This window comes from Phocoena sinus, chromosome 21 (assembly GCF_008692025.1).
Source record: "Phocoena sinus isolate mPhoSin1 chromosome 21, mPhoSin1.pri, whole genome shotgun sequence".
NCBI classification, from domain to species: Eukaryota; Metazoa; Chordata; class Mammalia; order Artiodactyla; family Phocoenidae; genus Phocoena; species Phocoena sinus.
The window spans coordinates 35,103,742-35,128,584 of NC_045783.1; the positions used below are offsets into that span (position 1 = coordinate 35,103,742).

A 24,843-nucleotide genomic window follows, 5' to 3' on the forward strand; every position below is an offset into this window, starting at 1 on the left:
CTTCTTAGGAGATTTTAAGGGTTAAATGAAACAATTAATTGGGTGTCTGCTGTGTAGTAAGCACTGGGTAAATAGGGACTGACAACAAGACCTGCTGCAGTTCTGTTTCCTGCTCTTTCCTTGTCAGCACAGCTGGTGGGGGAGCAGGAACACAGTGGGGAATGACTTGGAGGGTGACAGGGTGGCTTTATAGGTAAATAGCATCTTGCCCAGTCTCTCCTCCTCCAGGTCTCCCCCCCCCCCCCCGTCGCCTCCCCACACAGTCTGTAGCACAGAGAAGGCGCAGTGGTTCTGCACTCTTGAGAGGGCTCACCCTCTCCTCACCAATGCAGACCCTCAGGTCCACTGACTGTGGTCATCCTGCCAAGCAGTCCTGGGAGAGTTGGAGAGTTTGTAGGTGATTTTAAATTATATCTTTACTGAACAGGAGGTTTCAGACATACACACTTTTTGTAAGGTATGTTTCCCTACAAGCTTACTAGGAGGGCTGTGTATATATTTCTTATAAATTACAAGTGAATTTTTTTTTTTTAAAACAATGTTCAGAGTATAAAGCTCTGGCATAACTGTCATTATTTCTAGTCTTGGTGTACACACGTGTCCTCTCTGCTCACTTGGATTTATTTTCATGTTATGTCTTTCTGGATTCTGTTTTCTATGTTAATCTTAAACATTCAGATGTACCTTATAATAGAGACAGTAGACTAATATGTAAAAACTAAATTTTTATAATCCTGAAATTGGCACTGAGTATGTTTGTTAACATCTAAGAACCAGAATTAAAAAATAAATAACTTGAGATAGGAAAACTGGCTTCTTTTTTTTTTTTTTTTGCGGTACGCGGGCCTCTCACTGTTGTGGCCTCTCCCATTGCGGAGCACAGGCTCCAGACACTCAGGCTCAGCGGCCATGGCTCACGGGCCCAGCCGCTCCGCGGCATGTGGGATCCTCCCGGACTGGGGCACGAACCCACGTCCCCTGCATCGGCAGGCGGACCCCCAACCACCGCGCCACCAGGGAAGCCTGGAAAACTGGCTTCTTATTTGTTGAAATTTGCTCAATAAAACGAAGTTATTTCAAATAAGGAACTATTGTTACCAGTTCTTCGGATAATCTTGTCTCCTTATGGATTTAGTAAGTAATAAAGGCAAATAATAAAATATCATATGTTGTGATAAAATTGGCATTATACAATCTTTATTTGTAAAATATTTTTAATTCTAAAATTTTGCACTAAATTGGATAACAGTAGTTTGCTTGCCTGTTTGTATTACTTTGTTGGAAATTTTTGAGAAGTAACACGTTATATCAAATAGCAATTTATTACCTACAGCTTGTCAGTGCTAGTGACAATAAAGTCTAGAAATACATTACTGATTTGAAATTTTGTTATTCAAGAATAATTAATTATTCATTTCTCTTAAAACTTTCTTACAAGATTTGTATTTAGGATTTGTTTTAATCAGGTATGGTAAGTCACACAGACACGGGAATAATTGTCATGAAGAAAGAAGTGTACTCACAGATCTCTAGAAACACCTGCAGGGCTACATGGGGATAGAGGTGGGTGGGGAAGAGCACAGCCCATCCTTTAATGGAGTTTTTGCTGGAAGGAATGGGTAAGGCAGGGTAGATACCTACGTAAGCTTAGGATTATATAGTTTGAATAATTTCAAGGGTTAAAGTCTAGGGGTAGTTCCTAGTTGTCCCATGCCAGGCCCTTGGGTGACTTAGAGCCGGGGAATATTGGCTTAGGTGGGAGAGGTTGAGGAAGGAGATGCATGGGGTATGGCTCTGGATTGGTTGATTGGTGCATCAGAAGTGTACTCCCAGGGGAGTCCTTTGCTCTCTTCAGGAAATAGCTAGCCCTGGGAGGGGCTGCTCTCCAAGATCAAGGCCCCAGATGCCAGAGCATCAACACAGAAAATAAGAAGATACAGTCAATACAAACTTTATGTTAACACTCAAAATACTTTATAATTTAAATTTCATACTTTCTTCATTAAAAAACATTGGTTGCAGTTGGCTGTTGTATACTTTTGTTTAGAAGATCTTAAATTTTAATGAAAAAGTGTATTTTATAGATCTAGCTTTTTTTTTTTTTTTTTTTTTTTTTTTTTCGGTACGCGGGCCTCTCACTGTTGTGGCCTCTCCCGTTGTGGAGCACAGGCTCCGGACGCGCAGGCTCAGCGGCCATGGCTCACGGTCCCAGCCGCTCCACGGCATGTGGGACCCTCCCAGACCGGGGCACGAACCCACGTCCCCTGCATCGGCAGGCGGACTCCCAACCACTGGGCCACCAGGGAAGCCCAGATCTAGCTTTTTTGATTGGTACAGTCTGTCCGTGATATTTCTAGAAAAACAAATTATCTTTTACAGAGGAGATATAAACAGAATATTGGTTGGTAAATTTTTTAATGGTTCTCTCATCTGAATATTATTGATATTATCTGTCTTTCAAGCAGCTTTATTAGGTTACATTTCAGAAACAAAACAAAACCAGACAGTCAAAGACTTCAGGATGTCACTGCCAACCCAGTCGTAGACTCAGGTGCTGTTTCCATATGTATATTTTTTAGAGATAGTGTACATGAGAGACTAGAGAATATGTAACAAATTTATTTTCAAGCTTTACTTTTTAAAATGGTGAGTTTTAGGATGTCTGTCAAAGATATTGCTAATTAAAGCCTAATGTGAAATGCTAGACATTTGGAAATGAGACAGTTGTGTGGTTGAGACAGTTTCATTTCCTCACAGTCACTGGTAGATGCATTTAAGGGGATCATCTTAGTTATGTAGCCTTTTTATAATCTCAGTAACTTTATTCAGCACCCTCATTCATGTATTTGAGTTTTTTCCCCTTGTAAGGAGCTTTCTTGGAAAGCACACCCAACAACTTCAGCTTATATCTCACAGAGAGTTGGTGATTCATGGGTTGGTTAATGTTTGTATGACACCAGCAAAGGTTGTCCTTTCTGCTTTTCCTACCAACTCTGGAAAAATCGCAGCTCTTCTTGGAGAAGTTTTTGAAAAGGGAGGAAGCTGGCAGTTGTAGTTTAAAAATGCAGTAATAATGCTAAAAGTAATGATGATTATAGTAACAATAATAATAATCTTGAGCTTTTATTATATACTGGCTGCTAGTATGAGTGCTTTATATATTTATATGAATAGTTACTTTAATTCTCAGAACAACCTCATTGTTTTCCTCATTTTTTTTGGATGAGAAAATTGAGCGCCTCAGGTTAAATCTTGCTTGAGGGACATAATTGGAAAGTGATGGAACCCAGACTACAAGTCTAGATTGTGCGCTTTAACCGTGCTTTTATAATTTAAAAATCTATAGCTCAGAAGTAAGGAAACTAAAGCCGAAAGATTTAAAGCCATTGGCCCAAGGTCACTGGAACAGTCAGCACTGAAATTCCTCTCCTGGGTGTCATTTTCACTATCTTCGTATGCTTTCTCTAGGTGTACTCTCTGCCTTTATCCTCTTATATTTGGGTGAATCTTCTTGCTATTTTTGACTTGCTGTGGTTCCAAATTCTGAAAATTATATTCTTCCTTTGGAATTGTTTTACTTGACAAGGAAGCCCCCAGGAGTCAGTGTAGCTTTATGGACTGAGAGGGTGGACTTTGCAGCCTTAGTGCCTGTAATTGAATCCTGCCTGTGCCGGTTTTAGCCATGTGAACTCATACAAGTCAGATACTTCTTGCGTTTCAGTAGTTTTATCTGTAAAGTGGGTTAATTATGGTAGCTATCCCACAGGGCTGCTGGTAGGAATAGATAAGTTAATACAATAAAGCTGCTTAGTGTGGTGTCTGGCACATAGTAAGCATTTTATAAATATTTTCTATTCTGGCTATATTATTTATGAGAAATGTATACTCCAAATTAAACTCAGCACATTATCTCACACCTATTAGGTACTCAGTAAATGCATATGGAGTGAATAAAAATAATCATCAATTGCTTTGTATTGGCCTTTGCTTTTTATACTGGTTGGAAAATTAAGGTTATAGAAGATGAGATATTTTCAATGTTTGTATTAACCTCTGTTACTAAGACTAAGGACCAATATTACATTATGCTCTTCATCTCGTGCTATTTTTCACTTCACTTTTCTCATCTACAAAACCATTAGTTTTTCATTTAGTATTTTTATTGAGATTGTGTAGAAAGGTATTGCATACATCTGAGGTACCATTGGTGATGTATAAGTTTATGTCATCATATTTAAAACTAAATGTTAATGTCTTCGAATTTTTTCATGTCACATTTTCCAAGTAATATCAGCTACCCATTAAATAAGAATTTAATTGCAGGAATGGTAATGCAGTCGTCAGTAAAATGACTTTAGTTGGCAGCGTCATTTAGCCGTGAGATGAGGACCGGGAAAGCAGGATTGAGATCCTCCCACAGCAGTTGTTCAACATTACATTTGCTTTTGCCTTTTCTGGTTAAATAACACAAGAATTAAATCCTTTAAAAGGGAGCCCATCCATCTCCTTTCACGCGTGTCCTTCTTGCATCAGAGAAAATGCTGCTTAATTCTGAGATGACAGCCCCACCTCTGATGTCACTCGGGGTGGTACAGTCCTCTCCGAGGCTTTGCTGGGGTTCCTGCTGCTGCACTGGGGAAATGGTTACATTAAAGCTCACTCCCGTCATCTCCATTATCTCCTTGGAAGTAGTTTTCACAAATATAGAAAGGCCCTACGGTGGTTGTTTTCGGTAAGCTACCAAGGTGGAGAGCGCAGAGGCAGACGGGAGCGTGAGGGCAGGCTGCTGTGCCTTTGTGACACAGGGAGAGGCGGCAGCTCGCTCAGCCAGGCTCCTGGTGCTCAGAGCGCTTCCATGGACATCACCCTGTGCATTGCAGGGCCACAGGGGCTGCCAGGAAATCTGAAACTCATTTGCTTCCAGTTACTAGAACGGCAGATTTTGAATTAGCCAGCTTCTTTTCTAGCTAACTTTTCTCAAGCGTTAAGCTGATGAACTGGGCATTTTCTATGATCAATGGGTAACTGCTGGAGCTACAGTAATCTCTGTGAGTAACCTCTATTTGTAGGTCTATGCAGGCAAATATATTTTTATATATCTATCTTTTGTAAAATGCTGCTGTAAAATGATCCGTCTGTATTATTGACTGCTTTTGCTTACTAGTCTTGTCTTTTGACCATCCCAGTAGGAGACTGCTGGGGCTAGATGAGGTTTTGCTGAATCCTGACTAGAGAAGCACATACTGCATTTATCCGGGGTGTCCACGCCAGCCGTTCTTTAATTCCCCAGCCGCCAGAAAGACACCACCTGCCCTCCGAGTGCTGTTGCCCAGAACCTACCCTGGCTTTAACGTGGAAGGTTTATTTTAGCATCTGACATTGGATTTTTCAAAATTTTTATTTTTAAATAGAAAACAGAATATTATTCTTACCTGTAATTTTATTTCCTTTCATTGTTTTTTGTTGTTGTTCAAACGCCTTTCCTGGGAACACAGAATTCTATCATCCTGTTTCTCCCTGTTTCTGATGTATTATATAGAAAGAAAGAGGAAACCAGCTACCCCTGTAGTTTTAGAAAGCCATCATGTTGTGGCACTGGATGGGAATGGGGAGGAGTTCCTCTTAAAGAGCTCAGACTGCTTTCCCCCTGCTCTGCCGGAGTCTCTGGAGGAGAGCGTGGCTAGCCCCAGGCAGCACCACAGCCGCTCCTTGAGCACTGTCCTTGAGGCTGAGGTGGTCTCTGCTGGAGGTTTATTTTTCCTCACTTTACACATGGGGGTGTGTTTTTCTGGTCTGTGGAAAGTGTCACTTTTAGAGTAGTTCAAGATTTATTTCTCTCTCACCAGGGAACTTGACTTCGGTGAAATTTGCATTTTCAGAGACGCTTGGAATTATTGCTCATGTCAATTTGCAGCCTGAATCCTTAGCAAAACTGTGGGTCTCTTATTGAGCATGAAAACTACTGAATGCAAATATGGATCAGCTGAGGCTTGTGACAGGCTGGAGGCTGAGTGGAGCTGTTGTTTTCCACTGCACTTGACATCTGTCTTGGCACACAGCGGTTTAGGGAAGTCCACAGCTGTAGTGGATCATCACTGCTAGGCACTCCAGCCACTTAGCATTTGTGATTTTTAAGAAAAAGAATTGTATAGTATTTTGAATTTCAACTTAAGTATTAAATTTCTTTAATACTTCAATTTTAAAATATTAAAATATTTAATAAAATATCTTAAATAAGAACTTATATTAATACCACCACATCTGTGTTAACTTTAGCAGAAGAGAGCCTGCTATAAACAAGACTGTGGAGTTCTTTAAAAGCTTAAACTTTTGCTTTTAAAAATAAAGAGAAAACAAAAAAAATCAGTGAAGATCAGAGAAATTTAAAAATTGGGTTTTCAGAGAGTAAAGTGGTGGTGACCAGGGGCTGTCAGGGTGGGGAAAATGGGGAGATGCTGGTCAAGGGTACAAACTTACAGTTACAAGATGAATAAGTTCTGGGGCTCTGATGTAAAGCATCGTGATTATAGTTAATAATATTGTATGATGTACTTTGAAGCTGCTAAGAGAGTAGATCTTAAATGTTTTCACCACAAAAAAGAAGTAATTGTGTGATGTGGCGGAGGTGTTAGCTCAAGCTATAGTGGTGATCATTTTTCAATCTGTAAGTTTATCAAATCAACACGTTGTATACCCTGAACCTACACAATGTTATATATCGATTACATCTCAATAAAGCTGGAAAAAATTAGAACATAAAATTGGGTTTTTAAAACTGTGGATTCCTAACAGGAAGAAGTAGAAAAAGGATAGAATGGGTGAAATCAGAGGAGCAATGATGATCAGAAGCGCTAAGACTGGAAGGAGAAGCACAAAGTGTGGATATAAGAAGAAACAAATGAGAGTGGATGATAGGTCAAAGTGGAGAATCCTACTGATTGAGAAAAGGAAACCAGCTTTTAAAAACAATGATTTTAAAGATAGGTCTAAATTCAGCTCTTGCAGCTTAGAATTTCTCCTCCGTGATGAGTGCCAGGTCTCTGCATGCTGGCAGAGGCCTGGGTTAAGGTTGCTGGGCTGCTCCTTAGCGCACTTGTCTTACCTTCCGTGTGTTGTGTGCTGCTGCTCCTAGCCCACAGAGCTCCTCTGCAGTTGACTGGAATGGAAAGCTAGTCTCATTTCCCCAGGGACTAGAATTGAAGGAGAAAAATTGGGTTCTGAATCATTAGTATGTGAAATTTAGTTTGTGATGAGCACAGCTGTAACTATTAATCACTTGGGGAAAGAGTGTCCAATTAATAGAACTGTCTCGTGTGCACATGCTAATAGCTTGTGTAGTGGTTGGCAGACCTTTTCCTGGGTTTTGTAACATAAATACCTTAAATATCTGTGCTTTTAGAGAGTTATTAGTGACCAGGTAATAGCCAGCATCCTCAACTACATACTGTAGCCGTCTCCAAAGGGGGACTTTTATTAAGAGTGTGTACCAAAATATAATGTGATTAGATTACTCATTTAGCAAATTATCATTACTCATACTCATTTTATATCACCTTTATCATACTAAATATATTTTCTATTGCTTAGTAAAAATGGATTATTCTCCTGTTTGTTTCCTTTTTTTAAGTAAAACTTTTTCTACTGCACTGTAAATCGAAACCATGCATGCATCACTGTGATACTGGAGGCGTTTATTGATTGTTAGAAACATTGATCATTGTTATTCACAGTTAAGGATTATGATTACTTATAGATAAAATGTATTTGAGATTTTTTACTCTGCAAGGCTTACTTTTTATGTTGCTTTGTAAATTGGACCTTTGTCTTCAATTTATTTTTATTGATTTATGAAATTCCAGACTAAAGGGGACAATCAGGCACCCTTCTGTCCATGGGATTGAATTCCTTCCTGACAGGTGGGGGGCAGTGTGTCTTTAAGGTTGTTTCTGTAAGTTTTCCAGTGTTGAAATAACTTAAGAATTTATAGTTCTTTTATCACACTAACTGATTATATACGTTTTAATATGTTTGGTAGCTGATATTCATTAGGGAACAGAGAGCACCAAGGACATTACTGCATTTATGAACAACCTACAAGGGAAGGAGAGAAACTGACTTCTAGTGGCTGGGTTAGCCATGATTTATAAAGGATTGAAAATGTGCTCAACTGTACTTATAAAAAATAGTGCTGTCTTGAAAGTGCCACACGAGAGTGAATTTGCCTATGCATTTTTATTTTACAAGTGATATATCCAGTGACATGAACCTTGAAAGTCTGGGAAAATCTCCCAGTTTTTAAAAACAGAAAAACCTTACCTTTCCCTCAGCTTCTTTCTTTTAAGCTACAATGTAATTTCTTTAAGGCTATGTACAGATGTTAATGTACAGGCATTTACTAATGCTCAGTTTTACATTTGTAGGTTTTTTTTTAGGACTTTATGGTCTTTTGCCTAAAGGTAGAGTCATTGACCATTCACTGTGGGAGAAATTCACTGTGAGCTATAAACTAAAGACAGGTCCCATCACAGTCGAGGTGGTTCTCTTCCTCTGCTGAAAGGATCCTGGATCAGCTGGATGGCAAATCCAGACCAGAATGCACAAGGCTTTCTCTTGATTGGAAGGAGAGGCTGCATGTTTTCTTTACCTCTTGTTTACTTGATTGAACACTTGGACCTTTCGGTTAGGAGGTAGGAACTCTTAAGATTATCTTTCAGAATAAAAACCATTTAAATGTAGTCAGAACAACTTCTAGATATTGTTGTAGTTCTCTGGAGAAGTACTACCATATTTTAAAGTGTATACAGATTACCTGGGGTTCTTTTTAGAAATACAGATTCTGATTAGGAAGGTCTGAGATGGTACTTGAGTCTGCATTTTAAACAGACTCCTGGGTGATACCTATGCTGCTCTCCCCTGGCCACATTTTGAGTAGGAAGGTTCTAGGGCAGTGCTTTCAAACAGACTTCTCTGTGAGCATGGAAAAATGTTCTGTATCTCTGGTGCAATATGATAGCCACTAGCAACATATGGTATTGAGCACTGGATTTTCAGTTTAATTTTAATTAATTTTTAAGTAGTTATATGTGGCTGTGGCTACCATATAGGGCAACATAGCATTTAGAGAGTAAGATAAACAATTGAGAAATTAATGTTTAATGGTAACAGCCCATGTAGGATCATGGTGAATTCTAGAACTATGGCCAAGGTTGTCCCCACTTAACTTTACCACTGCTTAAACTTTGTCTGCAAGAGAAAGTATATGCAGATAGAGTTGCTGGACTGCAAGCTCCTTGTTAGGAAGGACGACCCCGCCCCCCACCCCCACCCCCCGCAATGTTTTCAGCATTCTCTTCAGCCTGTACTTGGGAGTAGGGGACAGAACTTAGGTGGCTTTGACGTGTAGTATTTTGCTTGGGTTTTGGGAGGCTTCTTTCTGTTTCTCTTTTGAGGTTCTATTAAATGGTATCCTGTTGGTTATAGGACATTCTTCATTCATTCATTGATTCAACAAATATATCCATTTTGCTCGGTACTGTTATTCTAGGCTCTGGGGATATAATGGTAAGGAAATCAGACAAAGTGCTTTTCTTTTGGAGTTTATATTCTAGTGGCAACAACACAAAATAAGATAAAACAAAGAAAGAATCTTTTCCTAAAAATGACTGGGCCTAGTTCCTAGGTAGTGTGTGTATGATTAGTAATTGTGGTTTCATGGACGTGGCCCCCATAGTCTTTTGGGAAACCTATATCCAGTTGCTCAGAATCCCTTATGATAAACTTCTTTACTTCACATTTCTACTGTGAAGCTGTGACCAAGTCTGCAGAAGACTTGCCAAATAGTTCTTTTTCTTCTTCTTTTTTCTTTTTTTTTTTTTCCTTCAGCCATTTTCTTTTAAGGAGTTTGCTACGCAGAGTAGAAAGAAATCCATTTCATTTACTGGGCCTCAAGCAGGGTCAGTCTTAGAAGGGCCACGGTTTTTCTGAAGCTCATCTTTTGGAGCAGGCTTGTTTCTCCATGATTTCAAGAATTCTTTTTTGAAGTATAATTGACATACAATATTATATTAGTTTCAGGTATACAATGTAATGATTCATTATTGTATATGTTGTGAAATGATCACCACAGTAAGTCCATCACCATACGTAGTTACAGAAATTATTTTTCTTGTGATGAGGACTTTTAAGATCTACTCTCTTACCAACTTTCAAATATGCAAGACAGTATTATTAACTATGGTCCCCGTGCTGTATATTACATCCCCATGATTATTTTATAGCTGGAAGTGTGTACCTTTTGAATCACTTTACCTGTTTCACCTCCCCCCACATCCTTCTGACAACTTCCAGTCTCTCCTCTGTATATGTGAGCTTGTTTTTGTTTTTGTTTTTTTTTAAGATTCCACATGTAAGTGAGACCATTCAGTATGTGTCTTCCTCTGACTTATTTCATTTAGCATAATGTCCTCAAGGTCCAATCATATTGTTGCAAATGGCAAGTTTTCATTCTTTTTTATGGCTGAATAATATCCCATTATATAAACTATATATAATATATATATACCACAGTTTCTTTATCCGTTCCGTTCATCCATCGATGGGCACTTAGGTTGTTTCCGTATCTTGGCTATTGTAAATAATGCTGCAGTGAGCATAGGGGTGCAGATATCTTTTCTAATTAGTGTTTTTGTTTTCTTCAGGTAAATACCCATAAGTGGAATTGCTGTATCATATGGTAGTTCTATTTTTAATTTTTTGAGGAACCTCCACACGCTGGAGGTTGCACTAATTTATGTTCCATCAACAGTGTACTAGGGTTCTCTTTTCTTCACATCCTTACCAACACTTTTTATTTCTTATCTTTTTTTTTTTTTTTGCGGTGCACGGGCCTCTCCCGTTGCGGAGCACAGGCTCCGGACGCGCAGGCTCAGCGGCCATGGCTCACAGGCCCAAGAGCTCCACGGCATGTGGGATCTTCCCGGACCGGGGCACGAACCCGTGTCCCCTGCATCAGCAGGCGGACTCTTAACCACTGTGCCACCATGGAAGCCCTCAGAAGATTTTTTAAATTTCAGGGAAAAGATTGAAGACATACTACGGTATCTCAATACCAATAAAGATGGAGGGCAGGGGAGGGATGTAAAGCTTAGTAGAGGTAAAATAGATAAGCTCTGGTTTTTATTTGTTGTATCATGTTGGCAAGTACATCATTCCTTTGAGCCTGTTTTCTTGCTAATTATGTTAGGTAGCCAAATTAATTCTTTGATTCCTTTGACTTTTGCAGTTTTATATTCTATGATCCTTATTTTTTGTAAAGGCATACTCTAACTTAAATAAAAGCATTATAACATCTATAGGAAATATTTCCCACTGTGATCTAAGTACTTCTCTAACAATTTAAAGCTATTTTACTAAGTTAAAGAAAAAAGCCCATGCTTTTGGATTGTATACTTTTTTCTTTCATTGCATTTTAACAATAAATTTATAGCTTTTAAACTACGGAGGAAATTAAGTCCCCTGAATTATTAAGGAAGAGAAAACTGTTAAAAGCCTTAAAAGTGTAAAATATGAAAAATGTTTTTTAAAAAAGGTGTAAATAAATGCCAACATAGAATATTTCCCAATTCATCTCGTTAAGCCCACATTACTACCCAAACCAGAGATAGCATAAGACAACTACAGACCAATTTTGTTTATGAATATAGGTGCAAAAATACTAAAAAGCTGAATCTAGTAACTTTTAAAAAAGGATTATGCACCATGACCAAGTGGTATTTATTCCAGGAATGCAAGGTTGGTTCAGTATATAAAAGTCAGTTAATGTAATGCACTCTTACTAGATTAAAAGACAAAACCCACATGGAAATCTCAATTGACAGAGAAAAAACATTTGACAAAACTTGGCACCCTTTCATGATAGAAACACTTGACAAACTGGGAGTAGAAGGGATCTTCCTTACGCTGATATATAGGGCGTTTGTGAAAAACCCACAGCTAATATCATACTTAATGGTAAAAGACTGAAAGCTTTCTCGTAAGATCCAGAACAAGACAGGGATGTCTAGCTCTTACCACTTCCAGTCAACATTGTACTAGAGGGTCTGGCCAGTGCAGTTAGGCAAGAAAAAGAAATGAAAGACATCCAGATAAGAAAGAAAAAAAGTAAAATTATCTCTGTTCACAGACAACATGATCTTATATATAGGAAATCCTAAGGAATCCACAAAAAAGCTATTAGTACTAAATAGTAAGTTCGGCAACCAGTTGTATTTCTATATGCTAGCAGTGAATAATCTGAAAATGAAAAAATTTCTGCATACTATAGTATCAAAAAGAAAATACTTGGGGGTAAGTTTAACAAAAGTAATGTAAAACTTGTACATTTAAAACAAAAACATGTTAAAAGAAATTAAAGAAAATTAAATAAATGGAAAGACATCCTATAGTCATGGATCAAAAGACTTAATAGTACTATTGTTAGGATGCAGTGCTCTACAGATTCATCCCAGGCTCTACGAACATTTCAGGTGTCTGGCAAGCTGATCCTAAAATTCATATGGAAAATGCCAGGGTCCCAGAGTAGCCAAAACAACCTGGAAAGGGAAGGACAAAGTAGGAGGACTCACACTTCCTGATTTTACTTCTGCAAAGCTACAGTAATCAAGATGGTGTTATACTTGCTGCTAGCTCAAAGGAACAGAATTTAGAGTACAGGCATAAACCTTTACGTTTATGGTCAGTTGATTTTCTATGAAGGTATTAATGCAGTTCAGTGGGGGAAATAATAGTTTTTTTCAACAGTAGTGTTGGGACAGTGGATATCCACGTGCAACAGAATGACATTGGAGCTCCACTTTACCCCATATACAAGAGTTAATTCAAAATGGATCAGAGGTCTACATGTAATAGCTAACACTGTAAAACTCTTAAAAAAAAGAGGACTAAATCTTTGTGACCTTGGATTAGACAATAATTTGTTGCATATGACACCAAAGACACAAGCAACAAAATAAAAAAATAGATGTTGGATTTTATTAAAATTTTTAAAAATTGTGCTTCAAAAAACCATCGGGCTTCCCTGGTGGCGCAGTGGTTAAGAGTCCGCCTGCTGATGCAGGGGACACGGGTTCGTGCCCCTGTCCGGGAAGATCACACATGCTGCGGAGCGGCTAGGCCTGTGAGCCATGGCCGCTTGGCCTGCGCATCCAGAGCCTGTGCTCCGCAATGGGAGAGGCCACAACAGTGAGAGGCCCGTGTACCGCAAAACAAAAAAACAAGAAAACAAAACACCATCAACTAAGGGAAGAGACAACCCACAGAATGGGAGAAAATGTTTGCAAAGTATATATATGATAAGGAACTTCTGTCCAGAATATACAAAGGACTCTTACAACTCAATAATAAAAAGACAAGTAACCCAATTATAAAATGGGCAAAGGATTTGAATGGATATGTCTCTGAAGAAGACATACAAATGGCCAACAAGCATGTGACAGGATGCTCAATATCATTAATCACTACCACAGTGATTAATGATATTGAGCAAAATCAGAACCATAGTGAGATAGCATTTCACATCTACTAAGACAGCTATAATAAAAAATATGGGCAGTACTAGAACCCTCAGACTTTGCTGGTAGGAATGTAAAATGGTGTAGTTCCTTTGGAAAACTGGCAGTTTCTCCAAACATTAAAGAGAGAGAGTTACCATGTGACCCAGAATCCACTCATAGGTATATACCCAAGAGAACTGAAAATAAATGTAGACACAAAAACTTGTACACAAATGTTCATTATTTATAATAGCTAAAATGTGGAAATAACACATATGTCCATCAGCAGATGAATGGAAAGAAACTGTGGTATATCCATACAATGGAATATTATTTGTCAATTAAAAGAAAAGAAGTTCTGATACATGGTACAGTGTGGATAAACCTTGAAAGCATTGTGCTAGGTGGAAAAAAAAGACAAAAAATGCCACATATTGTGTGATTCTGTTGATATGAAGTAGAACACGTGAATCCATAGAGACAGAAGGTAGGTTGGTAGTTACCAGGGGCTGAGGAGTGGTGGCTAATGGATTGGATATAGGTTTTATGGTGGTGGTAGGAGGTGATGAAAATGTTCTGGAATTAGGTTGCGGTGATGGTCACACAATTTTGTGAATATATTAAAGACAACTGAATCTTAAAAGTCCTATCACAGTCTTTATTGAAAAATTTAAAATGTCAGTGTGTCACAGGAAGAGGAATCTTTATTGCTTTTAACTGTCTTCCTTTTCAAAATCAGGGTTTGAAAGTTGCTTCCTCCTCAGATTTCAAGCAAGCCACATCCTCTTACTTCTGTCTTGTGAAAGTACTATCAATACTACAATCACAGAGAAGTGCTTCTTGGATTCCATCAATACTGATTCAAATTTAATTTAAAAAATATGTTTCAAATTATTTCAAAAATGAAATATGAAACTGAATACACTCTTAGATGTATTATTTATCAGATTTTCCACACTGTGGGATACTATACATTAACTTATGTTTCCAAGTTACCTCATTTTGTACATGCCTTGGAATCAAGTCTTTCATGTCATTTCATTGTATATATTCAGACAGTCATCAAACATTTCACTGAATAGGAAGGTGGTAGCTGGCAATGCTTTAAAAGCAATAACAAAAACAACAGGTGTCCTCTGTCATAAAGTTATCCAAGTGAGGACCCTACATTTCCAGGGTAGATGAGGATATTCTCGATACAAAGTAACCAAAACCAAGTTCAGAAGGAAATTGGATCCTGGGGTGATAGGACTGTAACTGTTATCCATAAATCCTCAATTTAAAATTCTGTTATCAGAATGTCTTCATTTTTCTCATTGACTGCCATTTTAATAAGAAAAGGATGTAAATTTGATCCTACATAGTAAATATATGCTAATTGTTTTTACTGCTTCATATATTGGGGTTCTGCATATGATACCATTTAAATTTTATTCAGTTGGGATCCCAGAGATCTTTCTTAACATACTAAGTTTCCTATTCCATTTTGACTTCAGTCTCATTCCCCAGGGATGTTCTGAAAGCATTCCCCCCCCAACAGAAATCCAACAGTGAAGGGGAAGCTTCCAGCCAAAAAAATATTTACTGACTTTAAATAGATCGTATCTTTTTTCTGAGGCTTCCATCTCAGAGATTGCACTGCACAGATATTGTTGGCTGGATCGTAAGACTATTTGTTGTTGTGCCCAATATAAACACTTTAGTTGCTATTTCATGAGTGGTATTTGGAAAATGATACATATCCTTCTTTTCATCTGTTCTTGCATATGCAGCAACCGAGGTGCATGTGTGGGACTTCATCAGAAGCAGAGTTGAATAGGGCGTGTTTCATTAGATTGTCTCTGTCTGTGCCAAAACCTTTGTGGGTACTCTCGTGTAAGCTAAGTGGAAGGAACCACCGGCAGGGTTATGAGAAGCAAGTGTTGCAGAGGTGGGGGCAGGAGACAGTGAAAGGATCACATAAGGATGACTGAATGCCTAATGCGTATGGAGATTTATTAACACACATTGGAATCTGTTGTTCAGAACAAGTCATGTGTCCATTCTGTTCTCTTTGTAGGTGATCATGGAGGAAGCACTTTACTCCCCCCGAATGTCACAAATGAATTTCCAGAATATGGGACCATGGAGGAAAGTGGAGAAGGCCTAAGAGCCTCTGTCGAGTTTGATGCCGAGTCTCTGCCATGCTGCCCTCAGGTGCAGCAGAGGGTCCAGTCTCTTGCTGGCCATCCCTCTGGGCTTCTCAGTGTTACCGGAGGACCAAAAGATGTCAGAGAGGTCCCCTCTCAGAGTCATCTCAAGGAACAGAGTTTACAACCCATTGACTCTTTGATTTCAGCTCTGAAAGCCACAGAAGCCAGAATAGTTTCAGGAACATTGCAGGCTACAAAGGTACTGGATGGAGATGCGGTTTCTACTTTTTTAGTTCAGCAGGTGGAACAAGAACCAGACCCTGCCAGTCATAAAACACAGAGAGCCAACACACTGTTCCCTGCTGGCCGAGAAAAGTCACCCGATATACCTCTTTCAGCTGAAGTTACGACAGAGGAAAGCTTTTATTTGAGCATCCAGGAGGACCTGACTGCACTATTAACTGGAGAAACTCAAGCAGAGCTTTCCCTAAGAGCTAATAATGGGAGAAAGGGGGCTGTCCATGTGCAGGAGCCAGCTTGTCCAGCATCCTCCGTGGGGAGCCCCGTGACCCACAGCTCAGTGGGAAGTGCTGGTTTATTGAGAGAGAGGAGATCTGATCAGGGGAGAGAGCACCCAGAGCAATGTGGTCGAGGCAGCTCCTCAGGACGCCCAGGCCAGGTCAAACATGTGGAATTTCAAGGGGTGGAAATATTGTGGACAGGAGGGGAGAAAAGAGGGACATGGCAACCTGTGGATTTTCAGGCATCATTGGAAAGGACAACCCCTCCTGAAAGCAAAGAGTTTTCTAAAGTGCCAAGCCATCTCGTCTCATCTGCTGGTTTGTGGGATTCAGCTGGTTTAACTGAGAGTGTTTGGGATGACACCTGGAGAGCTCCTTCAGAGAGGCTGGCCACTGGCTCAGGGCCATTTCTGCCTGAGCCTCTTCTTGAGAGTGGAGAGGATGAAGTCTTCCTAAGGGAAAACAAGGAACATCTTGAGACGAAACCTGAATTGGAGAGAGACAGGGAAAGGTGAGCTCGCATAGTATCCTGCTGTCTGTGATGCCAGTGAGAACTCGATTCACAATATCCTGGGCCCTTGTTTACCACAGAATGGAAGAGAAGTGACTGTAAGCTATGTTGCTTCTAAGGTTCCGAGATGTTAAAGTGGTCTTGTTATACAGTTGTCCATATTGGGAGACTGTGAACTCTAAACTAGGTGAATCCATTTCTGATGTTTTATTGTATTAGACAGGTTGCAACTTCTCCAACATCAAGGTAACTAAATACCCCATGATTATCTTTAACGATGTGGAAAGGTTTGAACTCTTTTTGACATCCTGTAGTCATTACATCCTAACTCAGGCATTTCTTCTGGGTGCAGCACTGTTGCCTGCATACAGCCTTATACATGTAGGAACACAGAGGCTGGCTCAGTTTTCTAGATTGAAAGAGGAGATCAGGAGGTCAGAATTCAGTTCTTCCATGGCACTCACATGGGTCTCCCTTCTCACAAGCAGCATGTTTTGATTACAGCCCTGATGAGTAAACTTGGCATCATATGGTATTTCCTGGTCTCTCCCTACATTTCTGGCATCCATACCGGCTGAGAGACTGGAAAAATGGAAGCCATACCCGTCTGTCTTCACTTTCTTTGCTTGTAGTCTGACTGTAGAGTGTTCCTTCTGGCAAAGTCATTTCAAATGTGTGCCGTCTTGTCAGTCCTCCACCTGTGGTAGTTCACATGGGAAAACATCTGTGTCATGCCTGAAGGGTTTTGTTTGTTTGGTGTAAGGAGATGCCGTTTTCTCCACAGTTAACTAACAGATCCACGAAGAGATGCTCCTTTAGGTTGGCTGTCAGGACTCCTCTCCCTCCTGTCCCCATCCCCCCTACACAGAAAATCTCCAGACTCCCCTCAAAAGGAGCCCTGATATGTGGCACATGGCTCGGTAATTATATTCCCACTGGGGTATGCACTTCTGTGCTTGTGCAGATTATTAATTCATTCCTCCTTTCCTCCCACCCTCCTTCCCTTCCTGTCCTTCCACAAATGGTTTTCAGTTGTCTGCTCTGTCCTTGATACGGCTAGAGATGCTGGGCATAAAGGAATGTTCAAAATAGACATGGCCCTGGGAATTCCCTGGCGGTCCAGTGGCCCCCCACTGCAGGGGGCATGGGTTCCATTCTTGGTTGGGAAACTAAGATCATGCAAGCTGTGCGGGGAGGGCAAAAAAAAAAAAAAAAAAAACAGTGGAAAATAGACATGGCCTGAGGTCACTGACCTCACGGAGTTTACTTCTGAAGATCAACACATTAGTAATGCTAGGACCTCTAATTGTGCTGGGTTCCGTAAAGGAGAAGAAGGGAGACATACTAGAAAGAATAGTTTTGTTTTGTTTTAAAGTTTTTTTTGATGTGGACCATTTTTAATGTCTTTATTGAATTTGTTACAGTATTGCTTCTGCTTCACCTTTTGGCCCTTTGGCCCCGAGGCGAGGCACGTGGCACCCCAGCTGCCCAGCCAGGGTTCAAACCCTCACCCCGGCATTGGAAGGCGAAGTCCCAACCACTGGACCGCCAGGGAGGTCCCTAGAAAGAATAGTCTGAATGCAGGAGAGAGGCTGATTCGGTTGACGGCTTGGGGAAGGCCTTTCTGTGGAAGTGATAGTTACGCTGAGACTTCAGGAATGAATACGTGTTTGCCCAGCAGAGAATGGGGAGGAGGATATACCAGGCAGAGGGAACCACCTGGGCAAAGGAGGACTGCTTGTCGCTAATGGAGCATGCTTCCTGGATGCTGGGAAGCAGAAGCCTCCAGGTGCCTTTTAAGATGTGACCCTCCGTCCGCCCTCCTCCCCGTGTGGCTGGAACCTGGGGGCTGGGGGAGGGTGGGAAGTAGGTGAGCAGAGGTAGGGAGAGGCCTCATCCTGAGCTTCCTGTTTCACTGCAAGTGCCCTGAGGAGCCATTTAGAGGTAGAACCCACAATAGTACTTGGTGTGGGGTAGGCCTTCAGTAATTTAAAAACAGCAGAGACAACGTGAATCCTGGTAATACCTAGAAATGTGGGTTACCTACCAGGTAGTTTTATTCCTATTTCTGTTTTGTTCCTGAGGCTCAGCTAGTAATTGGCACATCCAGATTCAGCTCCACGTTTTGCTGTCTCTTGTCTTCTTTCTCTTACTGAGTTTTAAAATTTTATTTAGTTATTCTAATGTTCATTTTTAATATTTGAAGAACATGCTGCATATTAATTAATTAACGCCCCAGGTATATTAACTTGTACGTTTTTTGTAGGTTGTCACTGTTTTGGTTAGCCCTGTAGTAAACACGTTTGTTGGCTCTTATTTATTTATTTTTTTAAAAGGTCGTTTACTGGCTGGCTGTTTCTGGACCTGAACTCTCTCTGCAGTGCTGTCTTATTGTCACCAGGGGACAGCCCTTGGATTATAGAATATTTATCTTCTTGAGGGCGTTCGGTCTTATTTAAATCAGAAAATATTAACAGACTGATGAAAGTTTAGTATATTTTTAGTCCATTAAGTTTACACAATATATTTATCTTCTAACAGGTCATTTACCTGTTAATGACCTCTTTCTGTTAAAATTAAGAATGACAGTAGCTGTTAATTTGGAATTTTGGAGTTTAGTTGGCTAGATGAAAATTCATTATTTTAACATTTTATTGAAATATTCTTTGGACCTGATTCACATATTAGGAAATAGTTCAAAACTATATTAAATTATGTAGAGGGTAGCATAGCGTATGTATGCTAAAGAGTTTTTTCAGCCTGAATATGTTTCTATGAAATCTTCCTTCCCAAATGTATTGACATAAGCCCACTGAATACAAGTGTTAGCTTTATAGAATGTTCCCTTTTTTATATGGTTGGAGGGGAAAGAGTAACCTGATATTGAAATTCGTCCGTTTTATGTGCTTTCCAGGATTCTTGAGCAAGAGGAGCACTTTCGGGCCAGAGATGATGATATCCTTGGGTCTGGTTATGCAGAGGACTCCACTGATGTGTACAGCTCCCAGTTTGAAACCATTTTGGACAACACTTCTTTATACTACAGTGCTGAGTCCTTGGAGACTTTATATTCAGAGCCTGATAGCTATTTTAGCTTTGAAGTGCCCCTCACTCCCATGATACAACAGCGCATTAAAGAAGGTGGTCAGTTCCTGGAGAGGACATCAATGGGAGGACAGCAGGACGTCCTGAGCATCTCTGCAGATGGTGGAATAGTGATGGGCTATTCTGGTGGGAACACCAATGGGCTGAGTGGCTCCAGTAACTCCACCTACGTGAAAGGCACCCCAGAGATTGCTTTCTGGGGAAGGTACTGGTCCCATTCTCTTAATTTTGTGCTGGTGGTTTTTGTAGCAGTTTTTCTTTGGGAAATCTGAGTGTGGAACATATTTGAAAAGCATTTGGCTGGTTTCTGTGGATATAAGTGAATGATGTGAGTGAAAAGTAATTTGGGTTTTGGGGGCAGGTAGAGTACAATTTAGTGGTTTGCCAAATTGGCAACCTGTGGACATTCTATTTGGCAGTATTTCTTGTATTACCGTATGTAAATTGGATCCTGAACAAATACTTGTGGGTGATGAGTATGTATTAGCTCCCATGATGCAGCTTTGGTAGCAGTGGCCTGGTGTTGGGAAAAGGACACTGGGAGTATCTTGGCTTTCATTCTGCCACTGGCATTGATTGATTACTTGGGGCAGGTTGTTTGATTAGGCCAGAGATTCCTTGACTGTAAGTAGAGGGTGTTGGATTAGATGGTCACTATAATCTCTTTTGGCCGTTTGCTCTGTGAGGTCCCATTCTGCTGGGAAGTCTTCATGTTCCTGAGATGGTGGGGGAAGATCTAATTATATGGGTGCTTGGTAGAGCTAATCCCTTGGTCAACGCCATAAATACTTATTTTCTCTCTCTACTTTAGGATTTAACTCTCCCTAGAACACAAAATCACAAATTATGTAGGTTTTATGTGCTATACCTGTCATTTAGTGATTCCCTGTCTCTTTATGGATTATCCAGCATTTCATCTCTTGTCATTCATCGTTCTAGGGTCATTTACCTGTCCTTCAGCATCTCCATAAGTGGGAAGAGAATGCTAAACTTCTTAATCATTTTATGAATTTAGTTTTAATATGTTTTTCCTGAATTAAAATGTGTCAATTCACATGTTTGGGGAGGTGCAGGGGAGGTTAAATGGGGATAAACTATTTTAAAGTTGTATGAAAAAATGTCAGTTTTTTTTTTAAAGTCAGTATACATATTACAGATTTCTTTTTTTTTTAATATATAAATTTATTTATTTATTTTTGGCTGCGTTGGGTCTTCGTTGCTGCATGCGGGTTTTCTCTAGTTGCGGCGAGCAGGGGCTACTCTTCATTGTGGTGCACGTTCTTCTCATTGAGGTGGCCTCTCCTGTTGCGGAGCATGGGCTCTAGGCGCGTGGGCTCAGTAGTTGTGGCATGTGTGCTCAGTAGTTGTGGCTCGCAGGCTCTAGAGCCGCGGGCTCAGTAGTTGTGGCGCACGGGCTTAGTTGCTCCGCAGCATGTGGGATCTTCCCAGACCAGGGCTCGAACCCATGTCCCCTGCATTGGCAGGCAGATTCTTAACCACTGCGCCACCAGAGAAGTCCCCATATTACAGATTTCTAATGAGCCTGTTTTTATGATCAGTCTGTTCTATGTTAAGTGTTTCCTATAAGCAGTTTATAGGTTTATAGTTCATTGGCTGAGCACATTCAAGACTGGCACATGGTAACGTTGCAGCTATGCATTTCCATGTGAAATAGACCATGGATGTTGGTTGTCTTCTTGGGTCACACAACTCTCAGAAGCAGAAGACCTTGGTCTGAATTTCTTGGACAAGCCACTTATTCTTTCTGAAACCCTCTTTATTTATTTGCATAGTAGGGTTAATGATACTTAGTATGCTGTGTGGCCATGTGATTTAAAGAGTTAATATAGATTAAAGCACCTAGCACAGTACCTGGTACCAAGTAGAAGCTGGAGCAAATGTGTGAATCAGAACTGGCTGATAAACCCGCATTTATACCTGATCTCTAAGAGGTGGTATCCCTGAGGGAAGGGGGGCATCCCTGAGAAGGGGGTGTTTCTAGAAGGGGCCAGAGAGAGGGGTGTCTTTGAGGGGACATCCTTGAGAGGGGGTGTCCCTGGGTGGATGGTGCTACTTTAGTCGTTTAGTTTCACCATCATCTCGGGTAACTGTAAGTTGTGGTAAAATGCAGATAATTTCATTGAAATTCCAATCCAACTTTCTGGAGTGAGTTGAAGTTGTTGGGGACCTGAGGTGTTTTTGGCTGAGAGGCTTTGCTGCAGAAGCCACAGGGAGGGTAAGTAAATAAAGACAAGAATTAAACATCAGCAAGTCAGAACAGGAAGGTGAAAGGTTTATCAAAAGTGTGGTTTGCACACTTAGAATAGGAAGCAGCCATCGTTGGGGCCAGGGTGAGTGCCAGTCATTAGTAGGGCAGAGCTGGGTAGTTAAGAGAGAGTATTGGGGTAGGTTATAGTATTTTAGCATCTCAGATGTGGACAGTGGTATACTTCAGGCCAACTTGAGATAAGGTTTCAGCTGTGTTACCTGCATTGTCAAACCATGAGATCTTGCCCAGCCATGAGACCGAATTCCAGTACTGAATGAGAAGCATGTTAGAGATGGGCTCTGGCACTGTCCACATGATTCCTGACCAGTGGTCATTCACCCTTCCTTGAGCACTGCTAGTGATGTGGACAGACCAGCTTGGCAAGGGCACGCCATTTGTGTTCTTCGACTTGGCATAAGATAATAAGCAGTTACAGGTGGAGGAGGTTTTTTGTTTGGTGATTCACGGTTAAAAATTAGGATGGGCTCAATCATTCTAAGAAATTTTAGGGAATCGGGAATAATTTTCATATTTTTCTCTACCTTCTCTGCCTTCTTGGTGCTTTGGAGAAGTTGTAGCACCAGAGGAATCGTGGGTTGAAGAATAATGATATTTTCCAGCTTAAAGGGGGTCTTAGATAACCCTGTTTTACAGTAAAGAATCTGAGTCCCAGTTGGGTGGGATAGAATTACCTGGTGACAGATCTTGCACCAGAATTCAAATTGCGTGACTCCTACATTGACTGTTCTAGGCTGCCTGGTTTCATATCTGTATTCTTTCTTTTGATCTAATTTCTCTCATTCCATATATTCATGGAGCTGTAAGTCTGAGTTGGTAATTGTAGAGCTGGTGGTTGTTGGTGGTGTATGTGTTCAGTTTTAGAAAAAAATTTCCAAATTGTTATCTAAAAAAAAAAAAAAAAAAGGTTCTGAAGAACCTAGGGGCAGGAGAGGAATAAAGACGCAGACGTAGAGAATGGGCTTGAGGACACGGGGAGGGGGAAGGGTAAGCTGGCACGAAGTGTGAGTGGCGTGGACATATATACACTACCAAATGTAAAACAGATAGCTAGTGGGAAGCAGCTGCATAGCACAGGGAGATCAGCTCTGTGCTTTGTGACCACCTAGAGGGGTGGGATAGGGAGGGTGGGAGGGAGATGTAAGAGGGAAGAGATATGGGGATATATGTATACGTATAGCTGATTCACTTTGTTATATAAAGCAGCAACTAACACACCATTGTAAAGCAATTATACTCCAGTAAAGATGTTAAAAAAAAGAGAAAAAATTCCCAAATTGTTAATAAACCTGTCTCTATAAATTTTTTAATGTAATCAATGATCAGGCTTTTAAAAATTTCTTCTGCATTAAAACATCCCTCTGCAGAGGTAAGGAGTAGATACTGAGGTACTGAGTCTGTTAAGGAAGTCCAGACTAGGACGCTGACTGCACAACTGTCACCCCGATTGACTCCCTTCTGTTAGGCACTCAAGGCCAAAGTGTTAGGCTTCAAGGAGAAAAAAATTCATTTATTAATAAATGTTATGATAAAGCAACACAGCAAAAGTGATAAATAAAACAAGTGCACGTGCTTAGCATTCCACCTCTACTCACTGGCCTCTCCTGTTTCCTTGGCAGTGGACTGGGGGGTCTGACTGTGTTGGATAAAGTGAACTCTGAGGAAAGCACAAAGGAAAAGGGAATGATAAGACTAATCTGCGCTTGATAATGCTGCTTTGATTCTAGCTGGACTTGAACCAAGAAAATTAAGCCCATTCCTATTGAGGTACTGCTTTTGATGTATAAAGTATTAGACAGTATTATAAGATCACTTTAGGTTGTTTCTAAACACCATCTTATGTCCTATGCATCATATGTATTCCATAGGTTTTCTTTCTTTAGTAAAGACATGGTGCTTAATTCACACAATAAGCTAAGAGAAAGGAACATTAATGTTCTAATTTTCCAGGTAAGGAAACCGAGGCTCAGAGCAGTTGAGTAACTTGCTCAAAGTCACACAAATGGTAAGTGCCACACCCAGTATTTGAACCCAGGCAGTCAGGCTCCAGAGACCATTTATTTTTGATCTCAAAACAAAAATATTTTTGCTTGACATTGCCTAGGTATATTTTTAAATACTTTTCTATATCAGTATATGCTTTTACATCATTAAAGATTATTTCAGTGGCGGTATCTGACAGTGATTTCTTTTGAACACAGGATGACACTGTTCTCAATTGTGTTGCTTCCTGTAAGAAAGGTGGAGTGGTTGGGGAGGGTGACAAGGACCTGTGGCACTTCAACACACCTTAGTTCCCTCTGGAACACCTCCCAGGCCTGGATTTAGCCAGGCTTTGTGGCCAGAGCGGGACTGAGCTCCACTTAAGTCAAAGAAGAAAATACTTCAAATCTGTAATATTCCAGAATAGGGTTGGAAAGGACGTTTGTAGAGAGTATGTGTGCTGACTGTCTTTTAAAGGGTTATGTACCTTTGCAGTATCAAATAGATTGCTCATTATAAGCTGAAAACACCTCTTAAGATCCTGGAATCAATTTGGCAGGAATAGTTAATTCTCTCAGGTGCTCTGAACACTGATGTTGACCAGAGAGCCTCATGCCAATGCGGAAATAGCTCACCCTGTGAATGTAACACAATAGTTTAATGAAGGAGCAAAGAGTAGCATCCCCTCCCTTTGTGGTCCAGCTGCAGAGCACTCAGGCTAGCTAGCGGGTTCAGTGGTGCTGTGTGGAATCCA

At 40.4% G+C, this 24,843-nt stretch overlaps 1 protein-coding gene across 2 annotated transcripts in view; it reads left to right on the top strand.

The window, feature by feature from the left end:
• PSD3 (pleckstrin and Sec7 domain containing 3) overlaps positions 1-24,843 on the top strand; it is a 584,040-nt gene that overhangs the window by 181,379 nt on the left and 377,818 nt on the right. For both annotated transcript variants that reach the window (XM_032618448.1, XM_032618447.1), the window contains exons 3-4: positions 15,610-16,714; positions 19,629-20,024. In XM_032618448.1, the coding sequence (XP_032474339.1) occupies positions 15,610-16,714; positions 19,629-20,024 (1,501 nt within the window). The remainder of the gene's footprint in view (positions 1-15,609; positions 16,715-19,628; positions 20,025-24,843) is intronic.